Source organism: Pituophis catenifer, unplaced genomic scaffold (genome assembly GCF_029215685.1).
Source record: "Pituophis catenifer annectens isolate HBS135680 unplaced genomic scaffold, rPitCat1.0.hap2 SCAF_7, whole genome shotgun sequence".
In the NCBI taxonomy this organism is placed as follows: Eukaryota; Metazoa; Chordata; class Lepidosauria; order Squamata; family Colubridae; genus Pituophis; species Pituophis catenifer.
Genome location: NW_027256887.1, coordinates 26,663,942 through 26,689,359, shown reverse-complemented (window position 1 = coordinate 26,689,359; position 25,418 = coordinate 26,663,942). Strand labels below are relative to the sequence as shown.

The window sequence follows — 25,418 nt, the reverse complement described above, 5'->3', positions numbered from 1 at the left end:
TAACTTCCATGCACAGAAGCCAAAGAGTTATCTCAAACTTCTTTTCATGCTTCAGAGGCTTAGTAATGAATAAATTAAGTTCTCATTCAAAATGTTTGTCCTGTGTGCATGAAAAAGTAATGTTCTTCTTGAAAATGTATCTCCCCACTGTCTTGCCTAAAATCTTACTACTTTCTATAAAGTTGGAAAATTTTCTTATTTTTTATTTCACACTCAACCTTTCCAAAACAGATTATATCAGCAACCAACCTGATTATGCTGAAATAAGCAGTAAGCTAAATATAGCACCACTAAATCAAGGGAGAATTCCTTTTATTCTATTTATGGAATGATCTTCTATGTTATACGTCATCACCTGAACTGCAACTGCTCCTTCGGCTGCTTCCTTTTGATACAGCAGGAGACACAGAAGATAAAAGAGGGTCTATCCCAAGTGGCGATATTGTATCATCTAATAATATTTCTTCTAGTCTCTGTTCTTTTAAGGCAGCACTAAAAGACAAGTCTGTAAAATGGGAGAGTGGATCAGAAAAGGCTGCAGCTGGGTCATGTAGATCAACATGTTGCTCATGAGTGATGGCTAGATGTTGAATATAGTCTATTGAATTCTCTTCTGGATATGCCTGTTGTCTCATGACCCTGGATGCTAAGTCAACCACGCTGACTGAAGACATGATTGGTAGTCCATGGGCATGTGCTTGTATTTCTAGCTCCTGTGTGAGAAAACAAAATATTTAGAGAGCAGGAGTTAAAAAAAATCATAGGGATTCCATGCATCATGGTAGTATATCTGGTGCAGTTCTGAAATCTAGTCTGACAGTATGCTTAAAATGTAACATACTAATGTGACAAGCCTAGTTTTTTATGTTTTCTTAAAGCCATATAAATACTCATAATAGCCATAATGATGAACCATGGACTCTTGGTATGATTTGGGAGTCTAAGTGTAAGGACCAGCTTCTCCCCCACTTCCGCTGTGGATTCCGACCAATCTGCCAGTGTAAAGATGAATTGTACCAGCCTCTCTGGGAAACAGATACGAAGAGTTTCTCAGGGTCATCTTACAATCCACTTGTTTCCCCCTCCCTTTTCATTTCCCGAGGTGTGAGAATTCTCCAGGCATTCCTGGCGCCAGGCAACAGTTATAAATCAGGTTAAAGTTTATACAAAGAGGACCAGGCAAGAAATTGGATACTTAGGACACACAGGAAAAGAACTAAATATGACAACTCCAAATCCCCCTCCCTTCTTTCACGAAGAATGGCAGATACACGGATCTGACACTAAGTTTCAAGCACAAATATAAATGCCTCAGTTCCAGTTCAGGAACAAAAAATCAGGAAAAAAAAAACTTCTAAGGCATTTTCCTTCAAAAAAATGGAAAATAGATTATGAGATACTTCATACTACTTTATTTTGTAACGATACATAAAATGGTATATAACCGTTGATGGCCAACCTATGGCACACAAGCCATCGCCCCAGCTCAGCTCCACCGCGCATGCACGCATACCTCCCACTGGCCAGCTGGTTTTCAGGTCTCTGCCACGCATGCGCAGGAGTGGGGCGCATGCGGGAGATGGGGGTTGTGCGCACATGTGGGGGGGCTGGGCGCACATGGGAGGGTCACGCACATATGTGCGGGAGGTCACACGGGGAGGTCGCACATGCATTGCATTATGGATGTGTGTGGCACTCGGTGCCGAAAAGGTTAGCCATCACTGGTATATAAAATGGCCAAGTTGCAAAAGACATTAATCTATGATATTAGTGAAAAATTGCTACGTTTCCAAAAGTTCATAAAACAATAATATTATAATAAATTATTATTTCATAATAGAGTGATAAAAATAAAGAAATTAAAACTGTTGGGGGGAGGCTCTGGTTCTGAAAAAGGAAATTATACACTGCCTTTGTGATGAAATATATAATCCGACCTTCTTCACAATTTTTCTGGAAAATTAGTGCTTTCTGCATCCAGAATACACATATATATCTACACACACACATATAAAATTGACAATTCTTTCTGTTTACAGGATTGTTTTTTCCCTATCACCTTCTTTAAATAAGCAAAATTGAAGAATGCTTCATTTTAAAGCTAACCATTTTGCATATGCATTTGCAGTAAAATATTTATTAAAAATAAATTCAGTTAATGTTACAATTATTCTCTCAGCAAAGTATGCTTTCATTTTACTATCCCAGCAATCAAAAGAGAAAGAAAGAAAGAAAGCAAAAGGAAAAAAAGAAAAGAGGGAGGGTGAGAGGGAGCGAGGGAGGGAGAGGAAAGGAAGGAAGGGATGAAGAAAGAAAGAACAAAAGAGAAAGAAAGAAAGAAAGTAAGTCAAATATCTGAATAACTATCCATAATGAGTGCTGAACTAAATAACTGTATAATGCTAAAAATAACTATAAAAATAAAAATATTCCATTTTTCTCCAAAATTTTCAAAGCAAAACAAAAACATTTTTCTTCCCTTGCTTCAGAGTTTACAGAAATATTAAATACCTAGGCTTATCTTTTGTTTCTTAGGACAGATGAGATTGGAAACCTTTGCTTTCACTTTCTAAGATAATGGAAATTTGGCATCATTCTTACCTTGCTTATACCTTATAATTGATTGAATTAAACCAGTTTTAAACATTTATAAATCAAGCTGTCTTGTTTCCATAAAGTAGAATTTGATTAAAACTGTATATATATATATATGTATGTATCTTTCAATATTTGTAAACTAATCCAACTAACAATGTTGTCTACATAACAAATAATGTAATAAATAAAATTAATATTATAAACAAGATTAATAACAAAATTAATAATTTTAAATTTCTTAATTTTAGAATATTAACATATAAATATTTTAATAATCTAAAATATTATCAGATGGCCTTCCTATTTTGCTTGTAGATGCAATTCTGCCGGTAAAATGAATTCTTAATATCCTCCATGATACAGGTGAAATCTGAAGAAAACAGAGGTCAGATACGATACTGGGAAAATGAGGGAGATCTAATGTATGAATAAAGAACGGTTGCTTAATATAACTGTTTAACAGGGCTTTTTAATTATGGGGAAGCAGTGATAGTATGGAGGCAATTGCCTGGGCTTAACTCATATTAGGTTCATCTCCAAAGAAATTAAATTATTTTAAATTATCAAGATCACATTTTTAATTCATGTCAGAAAAACTAATCAGTTGAAGTATGATCCTAATAGATATTCTATTAGAAATTCTCCACAAATTCCCACTGTCTGGGTTCTTGAGTTCAACGGACCAAAAATAATCCAAGTGGGGAACAGTGCACGTTTTGCTGTGTGCCTCTCAGAATTTTAAAATGCCCACATTTTCACTGTGAGTGTTTTTATAGAAACAATGATTGTTTTCAGTAAATATCTATTAACCATGTTATGCATATCTAGATAATGTATTTTCAAACCCTGTAATTTCAGAGTGTTTTTAGCGCTGTGTTACTTAGACATGGAAGTCCTATCAATCTTAGTACAATTTTAATACTCTGTTACCTAAGATACCTTACAACACAGTCCTATACATGTCTATTTAATTTTAATTTAATTTAAGCTATGGCAAACCACTTCTGAAATCTTTCCAAGAAAACTGCAGGGACTTGTCTGCATTATTGTGGCTGATGATTATTTGCTTGATTCTGGTTGAACTATTTGCCTCTGAAAATGAAACAGGCCCATGGGTTTTGCCTTGCACTACTAAATACTTAAAAATGCCTCTGTTTGCACACTAATTCTCTTACAATATTTAGGAACGTTATCTAGAACCTGTGTGCATACCTTACCCAATTAAAAATTGTGTAGATCAATCACAGTCTATTATAGGAAGTGATCAGAAAATTAGGTGCTGCTTAATTTCATGTTGGACAATGTCAGTGGTGAGTTGCTACCAGTTCGCCCCGGATCGGGCAAACCAATAGCAGCGGCAGGAGGCTCTGCCTACCTGCCCGGACATCTCTGCGCATGCGCAGAAGTGTTGTGCACATGCAAGTGTGCACACCCCCACAAGTGAACCGGTAGCGACGGGTTTTGAAAGACACTACTGGACAATGTACCCCAACGTAAAACAAGGTAAGGAACATTTTTCAAAATGTATCTTAAGTCTCCAAATAATATAGATTTCTTAAGGTGTAGATCTATGCGTATGTGTTTTATAATCATTGAACATAGTTTGATCATGTAAAAGCTGTAGCAAAATCAAAAGATGGAAGAAGGAAGAGACTGGTTTTGAATGAGCATTTTTCTCTACAAACCTGAATTCGTAGCAACAGTCTTCTATTAGCTTGCTCTAATTTCTTCTGCCTCTGCTCTAATTCTTGAGCTTTCTGTTGTTCTTTCTGTAACCACTTGATATACTCCACTGATGCCTTTAAAATAGTTCCTTTATTCCAGCGCATATCGCTGTAGAAAGTAATGATAACCTTTTCACAATTGTGCATGTCAGCAAAATTCATAAAAATGTACAAAATCTTTTATATTAATATGAAATAATGATTTACATGAGCATTATTCACTCTTAGATATTATTGCTTCTGAATGGAAATTTTAATAGAATAGTTAAAAAGCCCTTATATATTAAAATTAATCCCAGAATGAAAATAAGTGTCAAAAGAACGTAATAAAGTGCCTTTTTTGTGTAAGATCTAAATGCAGATTCATGATTCTATTTTTATAGTCTTTATATTTTTAGTAAAAATGCTTTTGTTATTAACTCTGATTAAAATCTATGTGTAAAACTCTCCATTAATGAACTAGGAACCATATATTACGACAATTTAAGCATAAATTTCTGAATATAATTTAAAATTTATAACTCTTTTCACCTGATCTTCTAATGAGCATGCTTTTATTCTTATTTGAATAAAAGGTTTTATCTAATTTTGATATTCAGTATTAATAATACACCAAAATCATAGTTTAGCTTTAGCAACAATTCCATATAATATTTTAAAACCTGTATGATTAAAACAAACTAAAACATACTTTTACATAAAATACTATATGAAAGTGATTTGTATATCTAGGCTAATATGATTTGTCACTGTTAATAAGGAGATACTTAGTCCAAAATGGCATTTATCTTATAAGTATGCTATTTCAAGTATCATGTTAAAAATATCTTACTGTGTGGACCAATATATTATATGTAGATTATCAGTTAAATTGGAATCTGAAATTATCCATCAACTGACACAAAAATTGACTCTAGTAATCTGCCATTTTGGACAAAATGTCCACACTAAATATGACATCAAAAATTCCTGTTTCATACTCTGCTCCATTTATTGTATTTTCTTTTTATTTAAATACTAAATACAATGATAAAAATGACAGATGAACTCACGGATCATTAGACTTTGGAATAAGGGTGCCAAGCTCTTTGATTCGGTAATTAATATTATACCTTCTTCTTCTTTCAACTATAAAACAAGATATCTTAATAGTAGCAGAATATAATTTGTTAACAAATAGCAACACAGTTGTTCTATTACAAAACACCATACTCTCTTTCAAAACGTCACAGTATTTCAACTTTGTAAAGCTTGAAAATATTTAACCTATGAAAACCATTATATAGCTAGTTTAACTATCCTGGAGACAACTTCTTTTAAAAGGAGAAAAATAAGGAATACAAAAATATTTATTTTTAATGAAAGAACATCTAACTCTTCATTTAAATTATGCAACTAACAAAGCTTTTATAGGGATTTAATGTATAAGATAAATATAACAATGTGTACCTCTAACATTAAGGCTGTGTGTTCAAATTGTCATTCTCATTTGATTTGACAATGAACTAAAATTGTGAATCAGTGCTCATGGATCAGTGCTTTTATCATATCAGACAAGTTATTTTGAAAGGCTGCAAAGAGGTGATAATACCATCATGTGTTTGCTGTCATTTGAATGAAAATATTTATAGTTTCATCCATGTTTACTTTAAGGAAGGTCTAGCTTTGATCTTAAAAATGTATGCTTATTCTTTCACAAATTGTAAGTCTTGATTACCATTCATGCTTGAAAATTTCGTAAAAGAAAGCCCTGCTCAACAGTACATAACAAATATACTTTAAGTTTTTAAATTACTTTACAAGTGTTTTTTTTTTAACAAACAGTATGAGTCACTTTTTGATTGTAAAATATCTTGTAGGGGAAGGAGGGGCAGAGGGTGGAGTTAAAACAGGGATCAGCTTAGAATCTCTATGTGGGCACAAGCAGAAGTCCAACCTCCCTTAATTCTGTTGATCCTTATTTAAATTTTAGTAGGTGAGAATATTCCTGTGCATAGGGATTAGTAACATTAAATCAGTTTAATTTGACCTTCTTGTGTGAACCTGATCTTTCACACTCAACATTTTTACATTTGATATCTGCTTGTTGCATGCAGCTATTCACTTGCTTCATATTATTAAAGAACGTTATGGCACAGTTAGTGGTCATTTCACCAAAATGATTATTCAGACATAAAAATATCAGGTTAACTAGAATATTGTTCAAATTATTTGACACACAGACATAATTTATTTGGAATGTGCAGTTTCATTTTAAGATGCCCATGGAGCATGATGCATATATAAATTGCACAGAAACAATGGGAATAAAGTACAGTCCAATTATGTTAACCTCATCAATTCTTACGTAATTCAATACAATGGTATTAAATGAAGTGGGATGTTGGTTTCATTACTTAGTTTAAACTGGGTAGGAAAATGCAATTTTCCTAGATATCTAACCTTATGGCACAAGTTATTACAATTTATTACTGGAAAGATGATATGGGCCATACACACAATCTCTGCAAATTGAGCATTCTAGTTCTTTCTCCTAAAAATCAATTTCTGGTCGTTACAGGATTTTCTTCTATGCACGCAGCAATAGGCAACGTATCTAGATTAACCCAAGGCACTGAAGACCAATAATGCAGTATTATTAATATTTAATAATTTGGGGTAAAATCAAAAACAATATATGAAATTGAAATGCCAAAGGAACCATTGTAGCACAGTGGTTAGAATGCAGTATTGCCAGCTAATTCTGCCCACTGCAAGAAGTTTATCCTGATCAGCTCAAGGCTGACTCAGCCTCACACCTTTCCGAGGGTGTTGGGGGCAATATGCTGACTCGGTAAACTGTTTAGAAAGTGCTGTAGAGTACAATGAAGCTGTATATACTGTAAATCTAAATACTATTGCTATTGCTAAATGACGAAACCAGCAGGAGCCATTATAGTTGGATAACATCAGACATGGACAAGTTTAAAATGTGATTACTAAGTAACACATACAAAAAGTGAGAAAAGAGAAAAGAGCTAGGCATAAAAAGAGTGATGGAAACACCATCAAATGCAGCCATACCTGGGCTATACCTATGATATAATACATTGCTGGAATTAGGAACTGGCCAATTTGGAGTAAAACCAATGAAGTAAAAGATGATTCACTATATATTACATTTCCACAGAAATATTAATAGATGATGTCTTTCCCACAGTAATGGAGGAAAGGTTTATTTCAAATTGTCAAACAAGAAAATAATTGCATAAAAGACAGGAAGAACAGGCACTGATGTAAGTTTAAGATTGGAATTTATTGAATATGTAGGAAACAAAATAATATAATAAAAACAAGAACAGAATACTGGCATGAAATAGCATTACATGGTCAATTTCTATAAAAGATCGAGGGGAAAGTAGATGAAGATAAAATCTGGCAATGGCTTACAACTGGGACATTAAAAAAAGAAATTGAAGACATGATTTTGGCTGAGAAATTGGATGAGTTGGTTTATTGTCCATTCAATTTTTCAGGTCTACCCACTTCACATACAAAAACATTTGTTCAGTCTTTCTTCACCAATAACTCTAAAGGAAAGAGTTATTTCCACAGTCTACTAACAATAATAAATATTTAGAAAGTGTTAAATGTACTCACTGAGATTATGGTTGTCCTTTTTTAGTCTCTCTTTTGTGATTCTGTGTGTATCTGTGATAGAAAGCAAAGTCTAACTAAACAGGTTATAGATTACTCTATGTGAACGATAAATTTTTTACAAAGTTTTAAGAAAACTTTACCATCTCAGACTTTCTAATTCTTTTTGCTACTTGTTACTTCCTTACTTGTTGTTTACTGTATGTGTTGTTGTTTTTTTTTTTTAATATCATGCATTTTTAATTTTTAAAATTCTGGGGAAGCAGTATCCAATTTGTTGTACTTTACATTGTGGTGATAGAAAACTTTATAATACTTTAAAGTGAATTTGAGTTCCTATTATTATCTTGCCAGGCATAATCAGATTTGTATGTTGAAGAAAATCATCTCTTTGTTCCTTTAAGTTGCACTGATAAACTGCATGGTTGTTAACATTCTTTAGATTAATTGAATGAAAGTCTGAAAGATGTTAATTCATTAATGTGGTGAATGGCTGTATTGTGAACCTTTAAGAGAGTCACTTATGATGACCTGGAACAAATGTAATGGATGATAATTTATTTATATCATGGGCCAGAAGTCAAAATGTGTGCAGATCAATTATGTTTCCTACAGTAATTACAGCCATTAGCTACATGTGTCTAGTTATAAGGACCAGCAAGGACTACCATGACTTTTATTGTTAGGATATTCACTTCAGAACAAATAGAGAAAAATGTTTTGAAGTAGAACATTCTGATTCAGGGAGGCTACTAGTCATCTAGAAATAGAATGCTAAATGACTAACGGTGTTCCTTACCTGTTCTCCACATTTCATAATTCATTACCAAGAGTGAAAACAATCACATGGATGGTTTTAAAACCAATTAATAAGGAATTAGAGAGTAGAAACAGTACACCGTGAAGGTGTCCAATGTGTATTTAAATCACTTCTACTATATTTTTGATCTGCGTGATTACATTTGTTCTACAAACAGATAGATGCTTCAGCCTTTGTTTAAACAAACTTTTTAGTGTGCCAGAATCTCAAAGCTGTATTACCTGTGATTTCCCTTTTAACTGGCAAACTAGAAGGACAGGAAGTATTGGTAAAACCCATATTGGCAGCCGTCATTCCTTGGTCACTGTTGTATATATCCAGAATGCTACTTGAAAGCTTTAAAGAACACAGAGAGAGTGAAAGAAAAAGACATAAAATTAGATATGGGAGAATAAAAATAAATTCATGATTTTGTCATCGGAAAAGCATATATAGGTACTTAAGAACAAAATTCCATTTCAGATGCGTATTCATGTCTTAATCTCAATGGGGACTGCAAATGCTCATCTAAAAAATATATTTTGCCCTTATCATCTATAAAATAAAATAAAATGTTAAGGGTCAAAACTGCAATTGTTCTATATGCAGAAACTAGAAGGAGATTGATTTGAGTTTTATATGCAGAATGATGCCTTGGTTATGGCCCCTGATGTCTAATTTTGAATTAATGCCATAGCATATTTTCCAATAACAGGATTACTGTTACTACACTTCAAATATGAGTTAAGTTGAAAGGAAAATAACCTTGCTGATCTTACCTGAGACCCAAGTGAATTTTTAACTATCTCCCTGAACTCAATTCCTAAATTGTTTGTGCTTTGTGCAGCATACAAAAAAGATGCAGCTATGCAAAGCATCTTAAAATAGACCTGGGTAGAGCATATGAGACCATGTTATGGGCAATTGTCTTGCAAGGGCATTAGGAGACATTAGGTAATTAATTCTCTATCTGCTCTGACATAAATTTTATAAACTGCTATTTGATTATTCATTTTCTGATCTTTAATATAAAATCCTTCCAAACATAAAATTAAGCTTGCATTTTGTTGAGATTTTTAAAATAACTTTCAAATTTGTAATGCCCTTGATTGATAGAACCTCACACAATATGAACAGTTGATTCATACAGATTGCTTTTTGTGTCCCTGCAATTTTTTCCCATAGATAGATGCTACATGATTTGGAAAGGGGACTGTTTCCAGGATTTTAACTTGCTAGATGGCTACATAGTGGACATACAATCAACCTTCATATGTTCTTACCTAGTGCCCTACATAAGGTTTTTGTTTTATTAAGATTCTATAGCCCCAAGAGTGTGCTTTTTATCCTTGTCAAGATCACTGCACAACAATTGACTGTTTGCCCTATTTGTGATATGGCTACATGGAACTCTTACAGAAAACAAATAAGGAGTAATGAGAGAGAGATAGTAGTTAAGGCACCAGGCTAGAAACCAGGAGACTGTGAGTTTTAGCCCCGCCTTAGGCACAAGGCCACTCTTCCATACTCTTTAAGAAGTAAGCAATGGCAAACTGCTTGCCAAGGGACTTCTCTGGTCAGTCAACATGAGTCAAGACTAATTCAAAGGCATCAAAAAACACCAAACTAAACCAAACAAACAAAAACAGTACAATGAGATATCAGAAGACAGATTAAACAAATCCAAATAAACAAATATCTAAACTGCATCATAATCCATAATATCAGTAAACTGGAGTATTTAACACTATATCCAAAATAAATAAATAAAAACACTGTGCACTGTGATACTTTCATGGATGCCTATTTATAGCAGTAGACTTCATACATGTATGTGTGTGTGAAGAAAGGTCCTTTCTTTCTCCCAACATTGCTCCAATCAGTTTCATTGGATGACTAGCAAATTCTTCCTCTATACATGTATGCATTTTCTATCCTGAATTTGAAACATGCAGTTTTGTATACAATTTATTCAACAAATCTTGTCCATTATATAACTTGATTCATCAGTTTTCAGTTCTGCTTTGATTTCATAAAAATCACCTGTTTTCATTCACAACTTTCACATATGATCAGTGTTCCTGACATATGCAAATTTTAATGTAAATACATATTATTTTGTGGATGCTAAACATTGCCAAATAAATTTCATAATACAGATTTTTTAAATGTAAAAATATTTTAAACAATTAACTAGCCTCCTTTTTTATGGGCAATATTTAATATATATATTTTACAGTTGCATTTCTCAAAGAAGTTGTGGGGTAGTTTTTTTAATGCAAATATCACACATATATCAATCTATATAGATCTATACTTGTAATAGAATGTGTGAATGAGCTTGGGGAATGAGGGAAAGAGATGCTGCTTAGGAAACCATCAGACAAGAGAGGCAGGAGCCCCCAATATTTTAAAGGTCAGAGGAAGAAACTTAGGAAGGGCCCGCCCTAATGGATGAAGTCAGTGGAAGGATTCAGCCAGTTTGCACTGGTTTGTTAGGACCAGTTGTTAACTGTTTATTCAGTTCACCGAACCGGCTGAAGCCTCCCCCTTCCCCCCCCCCGTCTCTCCTCACTGGGAGGCTTGTCTTGCCTACTGGCCATTTGGCCGAGCTTGCGAGGGCCCTGTTTGGGCCTGTGTAGGCCTCCCCCAGTGTGTTACAGGCAGAAAAGGGCCTGATCCAGCCCTCCCAGGCCCCATTTGGGCCTCCCTAGGCCACCCCCAGCCTGTTACAGGCCAGAGTGGAAGAAGAGCTGGGCCCAATCCAGCTCTTCCAGGCCCTGTTTGGGCCTCCCTAGAGTTCCCCTAGTCTGTTACAGGCTGAAATGGGGGCTCCCTAGGCCTGATTCAGCCCTCACCACCCCATTTCCCATGGCTTTACTGTACTTATTTTTTAAAGAGCTGCAGAAGAGGCTGATCCACATGGCAGAGAAGCCAAAGTCTTTTATTCAGAAGCCGGTGAAGCTGTAAGAATGTGAGAAGTAAGGAAAACAGCTTTCCCCATCTGAATAAAAGACTTCAGCTTCTCTGCCATGAGGGCCTGCAGGCTTAGTTTGGACCCCATCTGGTCAGGCTTAGTTTGGGCCCAGTCTGCTTGCTGCTGACTAGCAGCAAACTGCTTGCTGTTAGTTTGAATGAGCAGCTTCAGGGATTGGGGCATGGCAGCCAATCAACAAGGGCCTTGCAGTTCAGCCCGATGAGACAAAGGAGGCAACCTCCTCATTGATTGCTGCTGCTGCTGCCTCAATCCCTAAAGTGGGAGGCTCCTGTGGCCCAGTCCAGGTCTAGGCCAGCCTGCCACATGGCCCCAGCCGAAGTCTTCAGAAGCTGGTGAAAATGTTTTCCTTAGATTTCATGTTCTTACAGCTTCACCATCATCTGAATAAAACACTTTGGCTGCTCTGTCAGTGGGTCAGCATCTTCTGGACCTCTGGAGATCTTCAAAAAGTACATAATCCATGGGAAATGCGGTGGGGAGGAGTAAGTGAAATCTGAGATGCTAGCAAAGCAGGCCCAGTCTGTGGAGACCCAGCAGGGCAGGATGGGGTGGGGAAGCAATTGTGGGGACCCCAGGGGAGCATGAGGTATCTCAGTGGATTGGGGGAGGCCTTGGATGGTCTGCTCCAGCACTAGGCCCCACATACTGTTCCCCAGCCTGAGATACCTCATGTGCATTTAAAGACCTGCACATTTGATTAACAAATGCATTGGGGAAAGCAAGGAGTGATCATGTTCATTTAACGTGATTCAATCAAATGAATCCCCAGGTTACAAATGTAATTGGCAGGCTCTATTACATTTGTAACTGGCAGATTATCTGTATAATGAGAGTGAGGGAGGGTCTCAGGGAAGTCCTGCCTTAGCAACACACGAGTCCTGTGTCACGCCCACCCCGGCCATGCCAACCCAGTTACATGCCCACCCAGACACACCTAGCCAGCTGGTCATTAGGGAAGAGAACCGGTTGTTAAATTATTTGAATTCCATCACTGGATGAAGTCGATAAAAGTGATAATGGGAAGTGATTTTATAACTTCAACTTGCAAGCTTCTGTTAATGTAGCTTTTCAATAAAGCAGAATTAGGTCATCTAGTCTTGTTTCATGTCTGGTTTTCCTGAGATGGCTGACAATACCCTAATCTAAGTAAACCCTTGTTCAGTTCCAATGTACTGTATTTTTGAACTTCAGTGTAAATATAAAAAATGTGGAGAACTTGGAAATTTCGATGGAATCAGGTGTAATGGACTAGCATACATTCCATCAGCTACATTAAGTATTGCCCTAAATTATCAATAATATGTATAATGTTGGTATGCTGAAGGAATCAGGATAGTTACAAAAGAATAAAGAGCAAATATGAAATTATATGAAAGGAGAAAAGGATACAGTGACCATTAAGAAGGCAGTGCTGATTATAAAGTTAACATTATCACTGGAAGATTAATTTGTTAATAACTACCATACATATTAGAGTTTCACTAAATGTTTACCGTACATTTGTGAATCTGAGTGGGCTTGTCAGTTAACGGGGTGAAAATTAGTTTTTGCAATTTTTTTCAGTGAGGGGTTCTAAAAATATGTGTTTTTACACCTGCTGTTGAATACACCTGTATTCAAATCTGCTGTTATTTTGCAATTGCACAATTTCAATTAGCTTGGTATGGTAAATCCACATCTGATCATATACCCCACAAAAGTCTCTTGCAACCCATGTTGTGCTACAAAAAAATAAGTTTTTTTCTGCATGAATCTTATCTAGCTAAGCAAAAAATAATCCATGCAATCATAATCTAACATCAGAAAGCAATTATCTGAGTTACAAAAATGTTTAAGCAAATTTCATCAAGTTTTGTTTTGACTCATTCTTCAATATCATCCGCCAACTTGCTTCTTGGCCTCTAATATAACCCTCACATTTCTCATGTGTATATACTCCACTTTCTGCCTCTGTGACCTGTTTCACCCATCTCCCTATTGATTGGACATGACAGGACCACTCTGGTACTTGCATTGGTTCGCCAATGAACTTCTTTATTTCTGCTGTGGTCAGTTTGCATGTCAAAGGTGGCTCATAAACATCTTCAGACCAGTCAATCAACTCTAGCAGAGTGGATGCTCTGGCATTGATTAAAGGCATTTTTCTTGCATGTACAGAAAAAAATCTCCCAGCGCTTCATCATCTGCACTCCTCAAGTCAATGATCTTTTGCACACCAGCTCTCCTCTCTTGAATATTATCTGAACACAAGAGTGTCTGGATTATCATTTCACTGAAAGCATATCATGCTGAGCGGTGAATGGTTGGAAAACAACATCTACTAAAGCCTTCTTTTGCAGTCTGACTTGTTTTAGCTGGAATAACACATGACGCAGGCCTTCAATCCAGGAATGTTTTACTTTGGTATTATTTTTTTAATTTATTTTTTATTTTATTTTATTTTGAATTTGTATACCGCCCTTCTCCCTGAGGACTCAGGGCGGTGAACAGCCAAATAAAAACATCAAATACAAATATTAAAATACAGTTAAAAATATATATATATAAATTTGGCCCCATTAATTAAAACGATAAACAAAACAATTAAAAACACTTAAAAAGAATTAGGCCAGCCCGGCTTGTTGGAAAAAGAAGGTTTTAAGGGCACGGCGGAAGGCACTGAGGTCATGGATTCTCCTTATCTCTGGGGGCAACTGATTCCAGAGGGTGGGTTAACACAGCAAATAGTTAACCAGATATCTTTAGACAATGCAACTGCAGAAATACGAAAAACTCACTAACCAAATTAAATTTCAGATATGCTCTGGTAGTAGCTAATCAAAATAATAAAATAGAACATTGGTTTGTATTTTATTTGATTGAAATATGGAGGTTTTTTATATATGCCCATTATATACAGTTGGGGTTAGGAGCTGATGATTTTTTGTCATTCTTGTCATTATCATCACTTTTTTAAAAAGTCTTGCTTTTATTATTTTTATAAATTTATTTATTTATTTTATTTATTTTATTCAATTTGTATACCGCCCTTCTCCTACTGGACTCAGGGCGGTGCACAGCCAGAACTAAAACACATACCAATACAAAATTTAAAATTATTAAAAGAATTACATAACTTTGGCTCAAATTTAAAACAATTCAAATTAAAACCCACTGACAATTTAAAAAGCTAAAAAACTACAAAAGACTAAAAAAAGGGGGGGGTTCACGCCAGCCCTGCTTGATGGAAAAGAAAAGTTTTCAGGACACAGCGAAAGACCCGGAGATCCGATATCCTTCGTATCTCTGGGGGCAAATCGTTCCAGAGGGCAGGAGCTGCCACAGAGAAGGCCCTTCCCCTGGGGGTCGCCAGCCGACATTGCCTGGCTGATGGCACCCTGAGGAGTCCCTCTCTGTGGGAGCGTACTGGTCGGTGGGAGGCTATCAGCGGCAGAAGGCAGTCCCGCAAATACCCAGGTTACCCATAACTCAACAAGGTGGCAAATATGTCCTCATATTTTCCCCACAACAACAATCCTGTGAAGTGAGTTGGGCTGAGAGGAAATGGCTGGCCTAAAGTTGCCCAGCTATGTTTCATACCTAAAGAAGAACTAAAACTCATGGTCGCCTGGTGCCTTAACCACTGGACCAAACTGATTCTTAAAAAAAATTCAATGTGGCTTTTTTGGGTCCCTTAGCATAATTTTATAAGGCTGTTTAGAGAAGTAGATAAGATGAAAAAAGAGTGCCAACTTCCGGTTTGGCATCGCAGCGAGACAGTCAGGGAATTAGCAGGCTCCAATGAGCTCCATGAAAACCCCAGCTGACAAACCGCTGCCAAGGGGTCTGTGGACCATCCTGCAGGGACGGGGAAGAAAGAGAGGTACCTTGAACGACCAAGAGAATCAGGCAAGTTTCTCGAAGGTCGGAGGGAACTCTCTGTGACTCGGCAGCGGGGGATGGCAGCTATCCCCGGCTGCCATGAAGCTGGGACAACTGGACTAACTATAGAGATGGAGAGAGGAGAGGAAATGAATGGAGTTTTTTGAAGCCGGGTGAGTGACAGTCAACCCAGACATGAAATAACAACAAGGGAAACATCTTTCAATTATAAGACCCCTAATGATAAATAGCGGTTAAGGAGCGTGGGGGCAAAGAAGACTTTGAAACGTAACTTTAAAGAGACAAAAACCCGTAGAAAATTGATTTTTGAATAAACTATTTGGAAACCTTAAACAATTAGATAATGGTCAAAGGATTGGAAAGAAATAAAGAGATCTTTTTTCTTTTTTTTTCTTTCTTTTTAAATTTTAAGAAAAACAAAGAGAATGGATAATAAGCTTTAAAAAAAAGAAGTGATGTACAAATAAAAGGAAAAAAAGGGAGAAAAAAGAAGTGAAAAGAGCTATTTAAATTTGGACTAGACTTTAAATATGATTTGGTACTTTTAAACCTAAAAGAAAAAGAGAAGCTAAATAAGATTGTTATGTAATTGAAACAAAATGGATACTTTTTAAACAACCGGAAATTGTGGATTGCAGAGAGACCATCTGGAGTAAAAAGGAATATTGCAACTTGGTTTTTGTTTTGGAAAATATGGACTTCACAGATAACATCCGTGAGAACTTATGGGGGAGGATTTTCTTGTCTACAAGCAGCTTGACTTTGGGAGAAAAAAAATAAAAAGAAGGTATCATAACGGAACTCTTATAATTGGAATAATATTAACTTAAAAAGGAAAATGGCGCAGGAATTAGAGAAGGAACAAATTGATCTATTTGACTTGGACAATGGAAATAAGAGAAATAACTATAATATTGCACCGAGGACAAAAATTCGAGGATACAGAAGTTGAAATAGAGTATACATAAGCGGACAAGAAAATGAAGAAGGAGGAATAAGCTATAGAGGTGGAGAATAAAGAAGATAAAGACAATGTGTTTAAATATGAATAAGTAATTGATTATGTGAATAGTAATAATAAAAAGGTCTCTAGAGATTATATTGAGATTACAACAACATAATGATGATTATACTGGGATTAACAGTGAATGATAAAAGAATAAAAGGTTGGAAGATATTAAGAAAAATAAGGTTCAGGACTTGGATTTATAAAATGACTATATTGAGATTAATAAATGTGAGATGAAATATGTTACAGAAACTTAGAAATGAAATATGGATTGAAGTTAAAACATACAAGAAATAGACTATGTTAAAAGAAAATATATTAATGGATACAATGAATCAATTTTTTATTAAGATGTTAGAAAGTATTACTTGAGAAAATTGATGGCTATAATAATTGGGATATTGTTTAAATAACTATAACAATTGTAACAATTTGAATACTTTTAATAATGTATTTATTTAAGTAAAAGATGATTATGTTGGGATTAACAGTAGAATTATAAAAGAAGGTTTCTAGAGATTACACTGGGATTTTCAGTGGAAAAAAATAAAGATGATTACACTGAGATTAACAGTGAAAAAAAAGATGATTACACTGGGATTAACAGTGGAAAAAACAAAGATGATTACACTGGGATTAGCACTGGAATAAAGATGATTACACTGCGAATAGCAGTGGAATGATCAAAAGAAAGGTTAAATTAGATCAAGTAAAAAGAAAATATAATAATGGACATAATGAATCAATTTTTATTAAGATGCTGGATGGTATATTTGAGAAAACTGATAGCCATAATAATTGGGATATTGTTTAAATATGTATAACAATTGTAATAAATTGAACATTTTTTACTTAAGCAAACAAGAAAAGAAAAATTGAAACAATATATGATTATGATTTACAAACAAAAATTACTTAATTGCTGTTTATAAGATTTAAATTAAATAAAGTAATACTGGAATAAAGATTTAATGAGAACTATATGAAGTAATAAATAAATGTAAGGAAGTTTTAGAAATGGAAATAATTTTGACATATATAAACATGTTTGAACTGTATTGTTAACAGTGAGGATTTAGGATAAGAATTGTGAATGTAGTATGGGGTATTAATTGTTAAGATTTAAGGTGGGTTAATAGAAGGGTAATTGTTTTTTGATTAAGTAAATATGAGTAAATTTTTTCTAAGATGGTATTAGTTGAAATATGTAATTTAAGACTAAGAAATAAGTGATATGACAAATAGAATATATAAAATTTGGTTAAAGATGACAAAAAATTGAACAAATTGATGACCGGATCAAAGCTCTGTTCCGAAAAGATGTAATTTGTGTGTTTGAAAAAAAAAATTTAAAAAAACTTTTTGTAAAAAAAAAACAACATGAAAAAACAGTGCCCAGTCTTTCAATAATTTTATGAAATAGCCCCAGTATGTATATTTATTCTATTTAAGATAAAAGAATTTTGCTGGATCAAGCCAAAAATCGGTCTTCTGGAGCATTTCTATTCCTGCAGCTGCCAGTCAGCTACTTTTAAGATATTAATTCATAAGTGGCCTCTACTTCTATACATATAGCTATTATGATTAGTAGCTATTGATATTCTTATTTGATCAAATCATGTAAATTGGTGGCTTTCACTATACCTTGAAATAACAAAACTGATAAAAGATAAAGAGTGTAAATAGTTATTTCCTTTTGTCTGTCATGAGGAACAATGATCATTGAGGAATCTGTTTGATCTTGACTGTCCAGTTTGGACACTTGGGATCAGAGTTTGATCTTTGAACAAGTTCCAAGTTTATTAGATTTCTATACCGCCCTTTTCCCAAAGGACTCAGGGCGGTGTACTGCCATATTAAAACACATAGATTTATAAAATTTAAAACCAATTAAAATTGAATATAAAAATTTGGCCCGTGAATTAAAACACACATACACCCATTTTAAAATTTGTACTAGGCCAGTCCAGCTTGCTGGAACAGAAGGGTCTTAAGGGCGCGGCAAAAAGTGTGCAGGTCGGGACTAAGATGAAGCTCTAGGGGCAGCTCATTCCAGAGGGCTGGTGCCCCCACAGAGAAGGCTCTCCCCCTGGGTGTCGCCAGTCGACATTGTTTGGCCGACGGCACCCTGAGGAGCCCCTCTCTGTGGGAGCGTATTGGCCAGTGGGAGGTTGTTGATGGCAGAAGGCGGTCTCGTATATACCCTGGTACTAAGCCATGGAGTGCTTTAAAAGTGGTAACCAACACCTTGAATCGCACACATAACTCATTTAGCTGTATCTGTCCAGTCTAGGGTGTTGCATATTGGGAGTTAACAAAACACACACACACACACACACACACACAAAACACCTTTCTAGCATGCATTTTCCAGAAAAATTCATAGCTTGTTTTTTGAATAAATAATTTCCTATCATGATATTTGGGCCAGCTTGGATTTTTCTTGACTATTATTTTGATTCTATTTTAACTGTTAAGTTTTCCTATATTGGATATTGCTAGTTTACCTAGTTCAGAGGCATTTTACTACAAATGGCTTGATCTATTAACAGGCAATATTTGTTAAACGGGACCTTGAAAGCATTTTAGTCCAATGTCTGCACAGAATAGGAATCCTCAGACACTATACAAATGGCTGTCCAAATGTTGTTTGAAAACCTCTAGAGATGGGACACATTCTAGGAGATATGCTGTTCCACTGCTTAATAGCTCTAGCAATTAGAAAATTACTTCTTGAATTTGAATTTGTCTCTGTAAGGCTTCCTTCCATTGTGCTATTCTAGGATATCATAGAGACTAAAGACACACCTTTTTCCCTGTGACATCTTTCTATATTGGAAGATTGCTATCATGTCTTCCCTTAGTGTTCTGTTCATTAGGTAGTCATACTTATCTACAACCTAATATATTTATTATTTCTATGAACCAGGGCTGGGTTCTACTTACCTTTACTACCAGTTGGTAGTGGGGCTGCGCATGCGCGCGCGCTTTGCTCACATGCATGTGTGCTCTTCTGTGCAAGCACAGAAGCGTTTTGATGATGTCAGGGTCAGTGAGCGGAGCCTCCCGCCGGTTTTACTACTGGTTCTATAGAACCGGTGCGAACCGGGGGCAACCCACCACTGCTGTGAACCCATTTGTAATCTGGTTTCCCAATTTCTACCTGGTTTACTGTAGCAGTCACTATTATCCATGCTTACATTTATACTTCTATCATCTTAAGGCAACATACCTGAAACAGCTGTCAGACATTGAATCTACAGATATATCACATTCACATCATAAATTCATTCATTCAGTTATAAATAACCAGATGTTCTGTTAAGAACTACTTTGTACTTATTTGTGAAATCAATCCTGTCTGGGCCATGTTAAAATCGTGATTGATATCTGTCCAGCATTCACTGAAAGTTTCTTTCTACATTCAGTTAATTCAAAATTTAAACTTGTTTACTTGTTTATTTTGTTCACCTGTTAATTTAACAGGTGCTTCTAATTTAACTAGTTATCGGTTACAATTTTTCTCAACAGAGCAGCATTCAGAACCCATTTTTAGCCTATAATTAATTAGAAAGTATGGGGCATAGATTGTGACAAAATACTTGATTTTCTGGTAATTTCCAAGGAGAAAATTTAAAAAATAGGTCTTCAGTTTAAACCTCAGACACATTGATTTAAAATGCAGTCATCAATGACAGTGCTTCAAAAGTTTAAGAATATAGTAGTATTTTTATTAATAGAAAATTTTATTGATAGAAAAATGCATTTTATAGTTCATTTTAATTAACTAAAATAGAATTTGTTCAATATTTGTTTCCTTTTTTTATCATTTCATCTTTAGGTTTATTCAATTTAACTAACCAACATGTTCATGTCTTTGCAGATGAATGATCAAATATGCATTGACTTTGGCCCTTTTAATGCAAACTGATCCACTGCCTCTAATGCAACTACCTATACAATGAAACAAAACTATCAAAATATATTTCCCCTTCTAAACTGGAGAGGAAACAGCACAGCTTTGTGTATTATATTTGTCCTAGCCTATATTAAGCCTGTTCATAAACAGGCTGAGAGATTGTCTTATTCGCCGCAAATTACAGAAATGACCTTGAAGTAACTTTAATTGTTTATTTGCAATTCTCTGTGATTTAACTGCCCATCTACAAGACCTTTTATCTTCAAGGTAACACTTGTCTTTGTACTAGGTAAGCAAAAATGCTGAGTTTGATTATATAGTAAGCAGATGGATGAGGCAGACAATATTTGAAAAGCAGAACATCCAAGGAGAATAGTGTTCAAGCTAGATAATGGAAACATAGCAGCAGTATTAACTAGAAAATCTTTCAAAGAATAGGTCAACAGCTGATATGTAATTATGCTGTGGTCTTTTTCTTCAAATAGGATTCAGATTAGAACATAGGTAAAGGTTGTTGCTGCTTCTAGGGGCAGTGCTCAACTCCGTTTCTAAGCCAAAGAGCCAGTGCTGTCTGAAGACATCTCCATGGTCATGTGGCCAGCATGACTAAACGCCGAAGGCGCACGGAGCGCTGTTACCTTCCTACCAAAGTAGTCCCTATTTTCTACTTGCATTTTTACGTGCTTTCGAACTTCTAGGTTGGCAGAAGCTGGGACAAGTAATGGGAGCTCACTCTGTTACACGACACTAGGGACTGCCGACCTTTTGATTGACAAGCTCAGCATGTTAGCCACTGAGCCACCGCATTGTAGAACATACAATGCCACAATATCCATTTCAGTGCTAGATTTCTGATCACATGAGTTTTTAGCTCATTTCCAGTAGAATATATCTATCTTTGGACAGGACTGACTTTCTCATAGTGTAAAACAAGATCTTTTCTTAAGCCAGACTTTAAGGTATCTTCTTGATACCTTTAAAGTATCAGCTTGTGGTTATTTATTGAGAACAATTCTATAGCAGAATATAAAGAAACGTGAGAGTGATTAACCCAAAGACTGTTGTGGCTGTCATTTTGGCTTTTTTGACCTCACCTCACAGGCATTCCCACTAACATCTTAACCACTATACTACAAGGATCTAAATATTTACTGCAATTAATATGAGAAGACTGCCTCTTGCCAATATGGGACTTCTCTCATTCTAAAAAAAAAATGAAGCATTCAATCCACATTAAAACTCACATTTCAAATAATCTTTTAATCTTTTAAAGGACATGATTATTTCAGAGTAGCAAAAGAAAGCAAAGCAAAACCCTCTTAAAATGGCATGATAATAAATTAGCAGTGTGTCATTAATGCCCAAAAGATTTAATGTTCAAATGTTTCCTCTTCTCTGTCCATTCTTTTTTAAATATATATTAAAGTTTTAATGCTTCCACAGAAGGAAAGTATATGGGCTGTCCAAAGGACAAATATATAGCAAACAACAAAGGTATAAAATAAAAGGAGGTAAAGCACAATCAGGCTTGCAAGAATCTGTTGTTATAGCCAATCCCAACAAAGTCAGCAAAACCCGTAGCTACCGGTTCGTTTGTGGGTGTGCATGCGCAGAAGCGACTGGGCAGGTGGCCGGAGCCTCCCGCCGCTGCCACTACCGGTTCACCCGATCCGGGGCAAACCGTTAGCAACTCACCACTGAACAAAGTATAGTTTTAGTCTTTCTTTGGAGCTGATTTCCTAGTTTAGTTTACCTAGTTGGACTGATATCAATCCTTTTCAACAGAAATTCTACACATTAACAGTGGGTTTTTCTGTAAGTGATCTATGTGATTGTGATTGCTATACAATTTGTATAATGATCATTTGGATGCCAGATATACATTTGTTCATGTGGTAGGTGATTTGCAGACCCCACTTTCACATTATATTAAAATGGGGCCATAAAATGCATCAACCAGACATATTCTACCTGCAGAATATTATATGTATTTTGATTGAAGCTTACTCCCTTTTATTGCACCCAGCCCTCAAGTTAGAAACTTTATAACTTACCCAATTTGTGAAATATGAAGATATATTTTGGGTACAATACTAAATTAAATGTATTAAATGTTAATAAGGAAAAATGGATACTGCCAAGAACTACCAAGATTGCTAAGAATGTCATGCCAAATCCTATGATACTGAGATACATATTTTAATAAGGTGTGTAGAAATAAGCAACGAGAAATGTTTTGTGTTTTTATCAGCAATAAATGCAAAGTAAAAAGTTGAATGTCTATAAGATGCTAAGCTGCCATGATGAAGAAACACAGCCAAAGATCACTCCAAAAATATTTGCATGGGGACAAAGGGGAGGCAGAGTGAATGTCAGGTTCGGCAGGCAGGCGTTCTATACTGAAATAAATTGTATTGATTTAAAAGAAATGAGGTGACCTAGTAGTTTGTTCTTTACATAGCAAGCAAGTATTTACCAACTAAATTCCAATTTATGACAAGATTTCATCTGAAACAAAAATGTTGTATAAATATTTTACATACAAATTAGGCAGAACAAAACACTATGGCAGCTGAATTGTTTCAAAAGCCTAGTTACTTTTGAACAAATATTATTGTACATATAGATCTAGGAATACACTAGATGTCAGCGAGAGGAAACAGACCACATTGAGATATAACAGCTCTATGAAATCACATCCTCATCATAAAATTACACAATTATATCTTACTTAACCGGAAAGATGGTATCAAAAGATAGTTCTACCTGAAACCACCTCCTATTGAAATAAAAGAAAAATGAAGTCATTTTGCAAGTTACAGATTAGGAGGCATTTCTTGAAATGCTCATCTGCATATGTCTCACCGTGCACATGAACACTCTACCAAATAAGACAACAAGCTTTGGTAAGAGAGAAGGAAATAATATACAATATTCATGTCAAAATGGATTCCATGTGTGCTATAGATGGCACACACTCAATATACAATGTCTTTCCACATTCTACCCAGCTATATTTCAGCAGAATCTGAACTGAGGGGAAAGCTTTGCTTTCCATTGCTGATAATCATCATCTATGCACAGCATATGGATGCACTGTTTCTTTCTCAGTATAGTGCATTTAGCAATTACATATCAGATCAACTTGAAAGTTCAGAACATTTGCCAATTCACTAAAACCAATGGGAACAACACTAAAAGGTCCGTACAACTTTTCTTGTTCTTTGCTAGAAATAGTTAATTGCAGCACGTTTGGTGGATACAGCTTATATAAATGATCAATTTATATTTTTTTCATATTTATTTATTTAGGAAATTTATTTGCCACCCATCTCATATCCAATTTCCCCTTTTGGGAAATTTACCTTAAACTTTTTCATCAAAGGGGCCACACTTAATGGTATACCAAAGCCAACTCTTCAATTCTCATCACTCAGCCCTATTGAATCATACTATATAGCATTCATTACGCTTAACTAAATAAATGGTTATTTTAAAAACTCAGTATGGACACTTTACATAATTTGATTTTGTTTTTCTTGTTAATTTTTGTTTTTTGTCAAGTTTGTACTCATGACATACTGACAGTTGCTGAAGCTGACAAAAACAAATGACTTTGATTCCTCCTTGGAATTTATGCCTGATCTAATGTAAAATGTGCTTGACAAAATCATTTGCCTTGATATCTTATGCAGCCTTTTCCAGTCAGCTAAGATTAGAGATAGAGGTGTTAGTATTTAGTCAGCTCCTTTCCCTTCAAATATGTACTAAACTTTAATACTCATGGTAATTACTGGCTAGAAATTGTTCATATCAACAACATTACAAGGGGTTTTAACGGGAATTTTAGATTCTTTTATTGTTTGAATTTTAATTTGGACTTGTTGATGCTTATTGCTGTGAGCCGCCCTGAGTCCTTGTGGAAAAAGGGCAGCATATAAGTCCAAGAAATAAATAAATAAATAAATAAATAAATAAATAAATAAATAAATAAATAAATAAATACTTCAGGTGCCATAAAGATCTAAATGAATATTTGAGTGTAGGAGTTTAAAACAGCTAGACTTCAATTTCTGGTGAGATGAGAAGAGACAATTTTGATTTTTAATAATTGTTCATAAATGTTGAAAAGTTGGATAGAGAGAATTTGAATTTTTAATAATGTGTTATACTTAATTGCAATTTGTATATAGGAAATTGTACTTCAATATTGTTATATTTGACAACAGTAAGTTTCAACAACAATAGTTAAGTATGTAAATATATACTATATACAATTCTTGTTCATATTTTTCATACCTACAGAATACTTAAATAATTAAAGTATTTTAGTATCAATCAATACTAAAATAGTAGGGCATATATTCTCTTGGCAATAATTTATATTTTCATAAAAAATTGTCTTAATAAATGCTATCCTTGCGAATAAAAATAAAACAAATGCTAAGGAATTTGAATCATGCATGTTGTTCTGCATGAACTTTTTTCTGAAAAAAGTGACTACAAACTGGTGAAGAAAATAAAAATATTAAAGGCATTCTAGCAAAAAGATGAATCTACAACCTCACTGATTATAATATAGGTTTACAACTTTAAACAATACAGCTTTCTATGGCACACATTTACAATTTGTAATTGCAAAGGACAGTTTGACAAACGAGTGCAAGCAACACATTTTACCTGATTAAAATTCCAAACTACAATTTTCTGACCCACACTCTCAATTGTTCTTATGAAAAAGTATGCCAATTACTTACCACTCTTGGCATGAGCAGTGGTGTTTCAATACGACTTATCCCTTCATCATTAAAATTTGATTCCATGTTGATTATATCATCAATAACTTCTTCCAT

The 25,418-nt window shown here is 35.0% G+C and overlaps 1 protein-coding gene across 1 annotated transcript; it reads right to left on the bottom strand.

Moving 5' to 3' along the window:
• Nucleotides 1-341: 341 nt before the first annotated feature.
• Nucleotides 342-25,418, bottom strand: TFEC (transcription factor EC). The gene is made up of 6 exons (XM_070947119.1): nt 25,323-25,418; nt 9,000-9,114; nt 7,962-8,012; nt 5,375-5,450; nt 4,284-4,431; nt 342-713 (listed from the first exon to the last, which is right to left on the bottom strand). The coding sequence occupies exons 1-6, from the start codon at nt 25,416-25,418 to the stop codon at nt 342-344; spliced, it is 858 nt and encodes a 285-aa protein (XP_070803220.1).

Coding starts and splice junctions, on each gene's coding strand:
- TFEC (XM_070947119.1), bottom strand. CDS start 25,418: ATGGAAGAAGTTATTGATGATATAATCAACATGGAATCAAATTTTAAT. Junction 8,013..8,999: donor AGTTAAAAGGGAAATCACAG/GTAATACAGCTT, acceptor TTTCTATCACAG/ATACACACAGAATCACAAAA. Junction 4,432..5,374: donor ATTCCAAAGTCTAATGATCC/GTGAGTTCATCT, acceptor TACTTTCTACAG/CGATATGCGCTGGAATAAAG.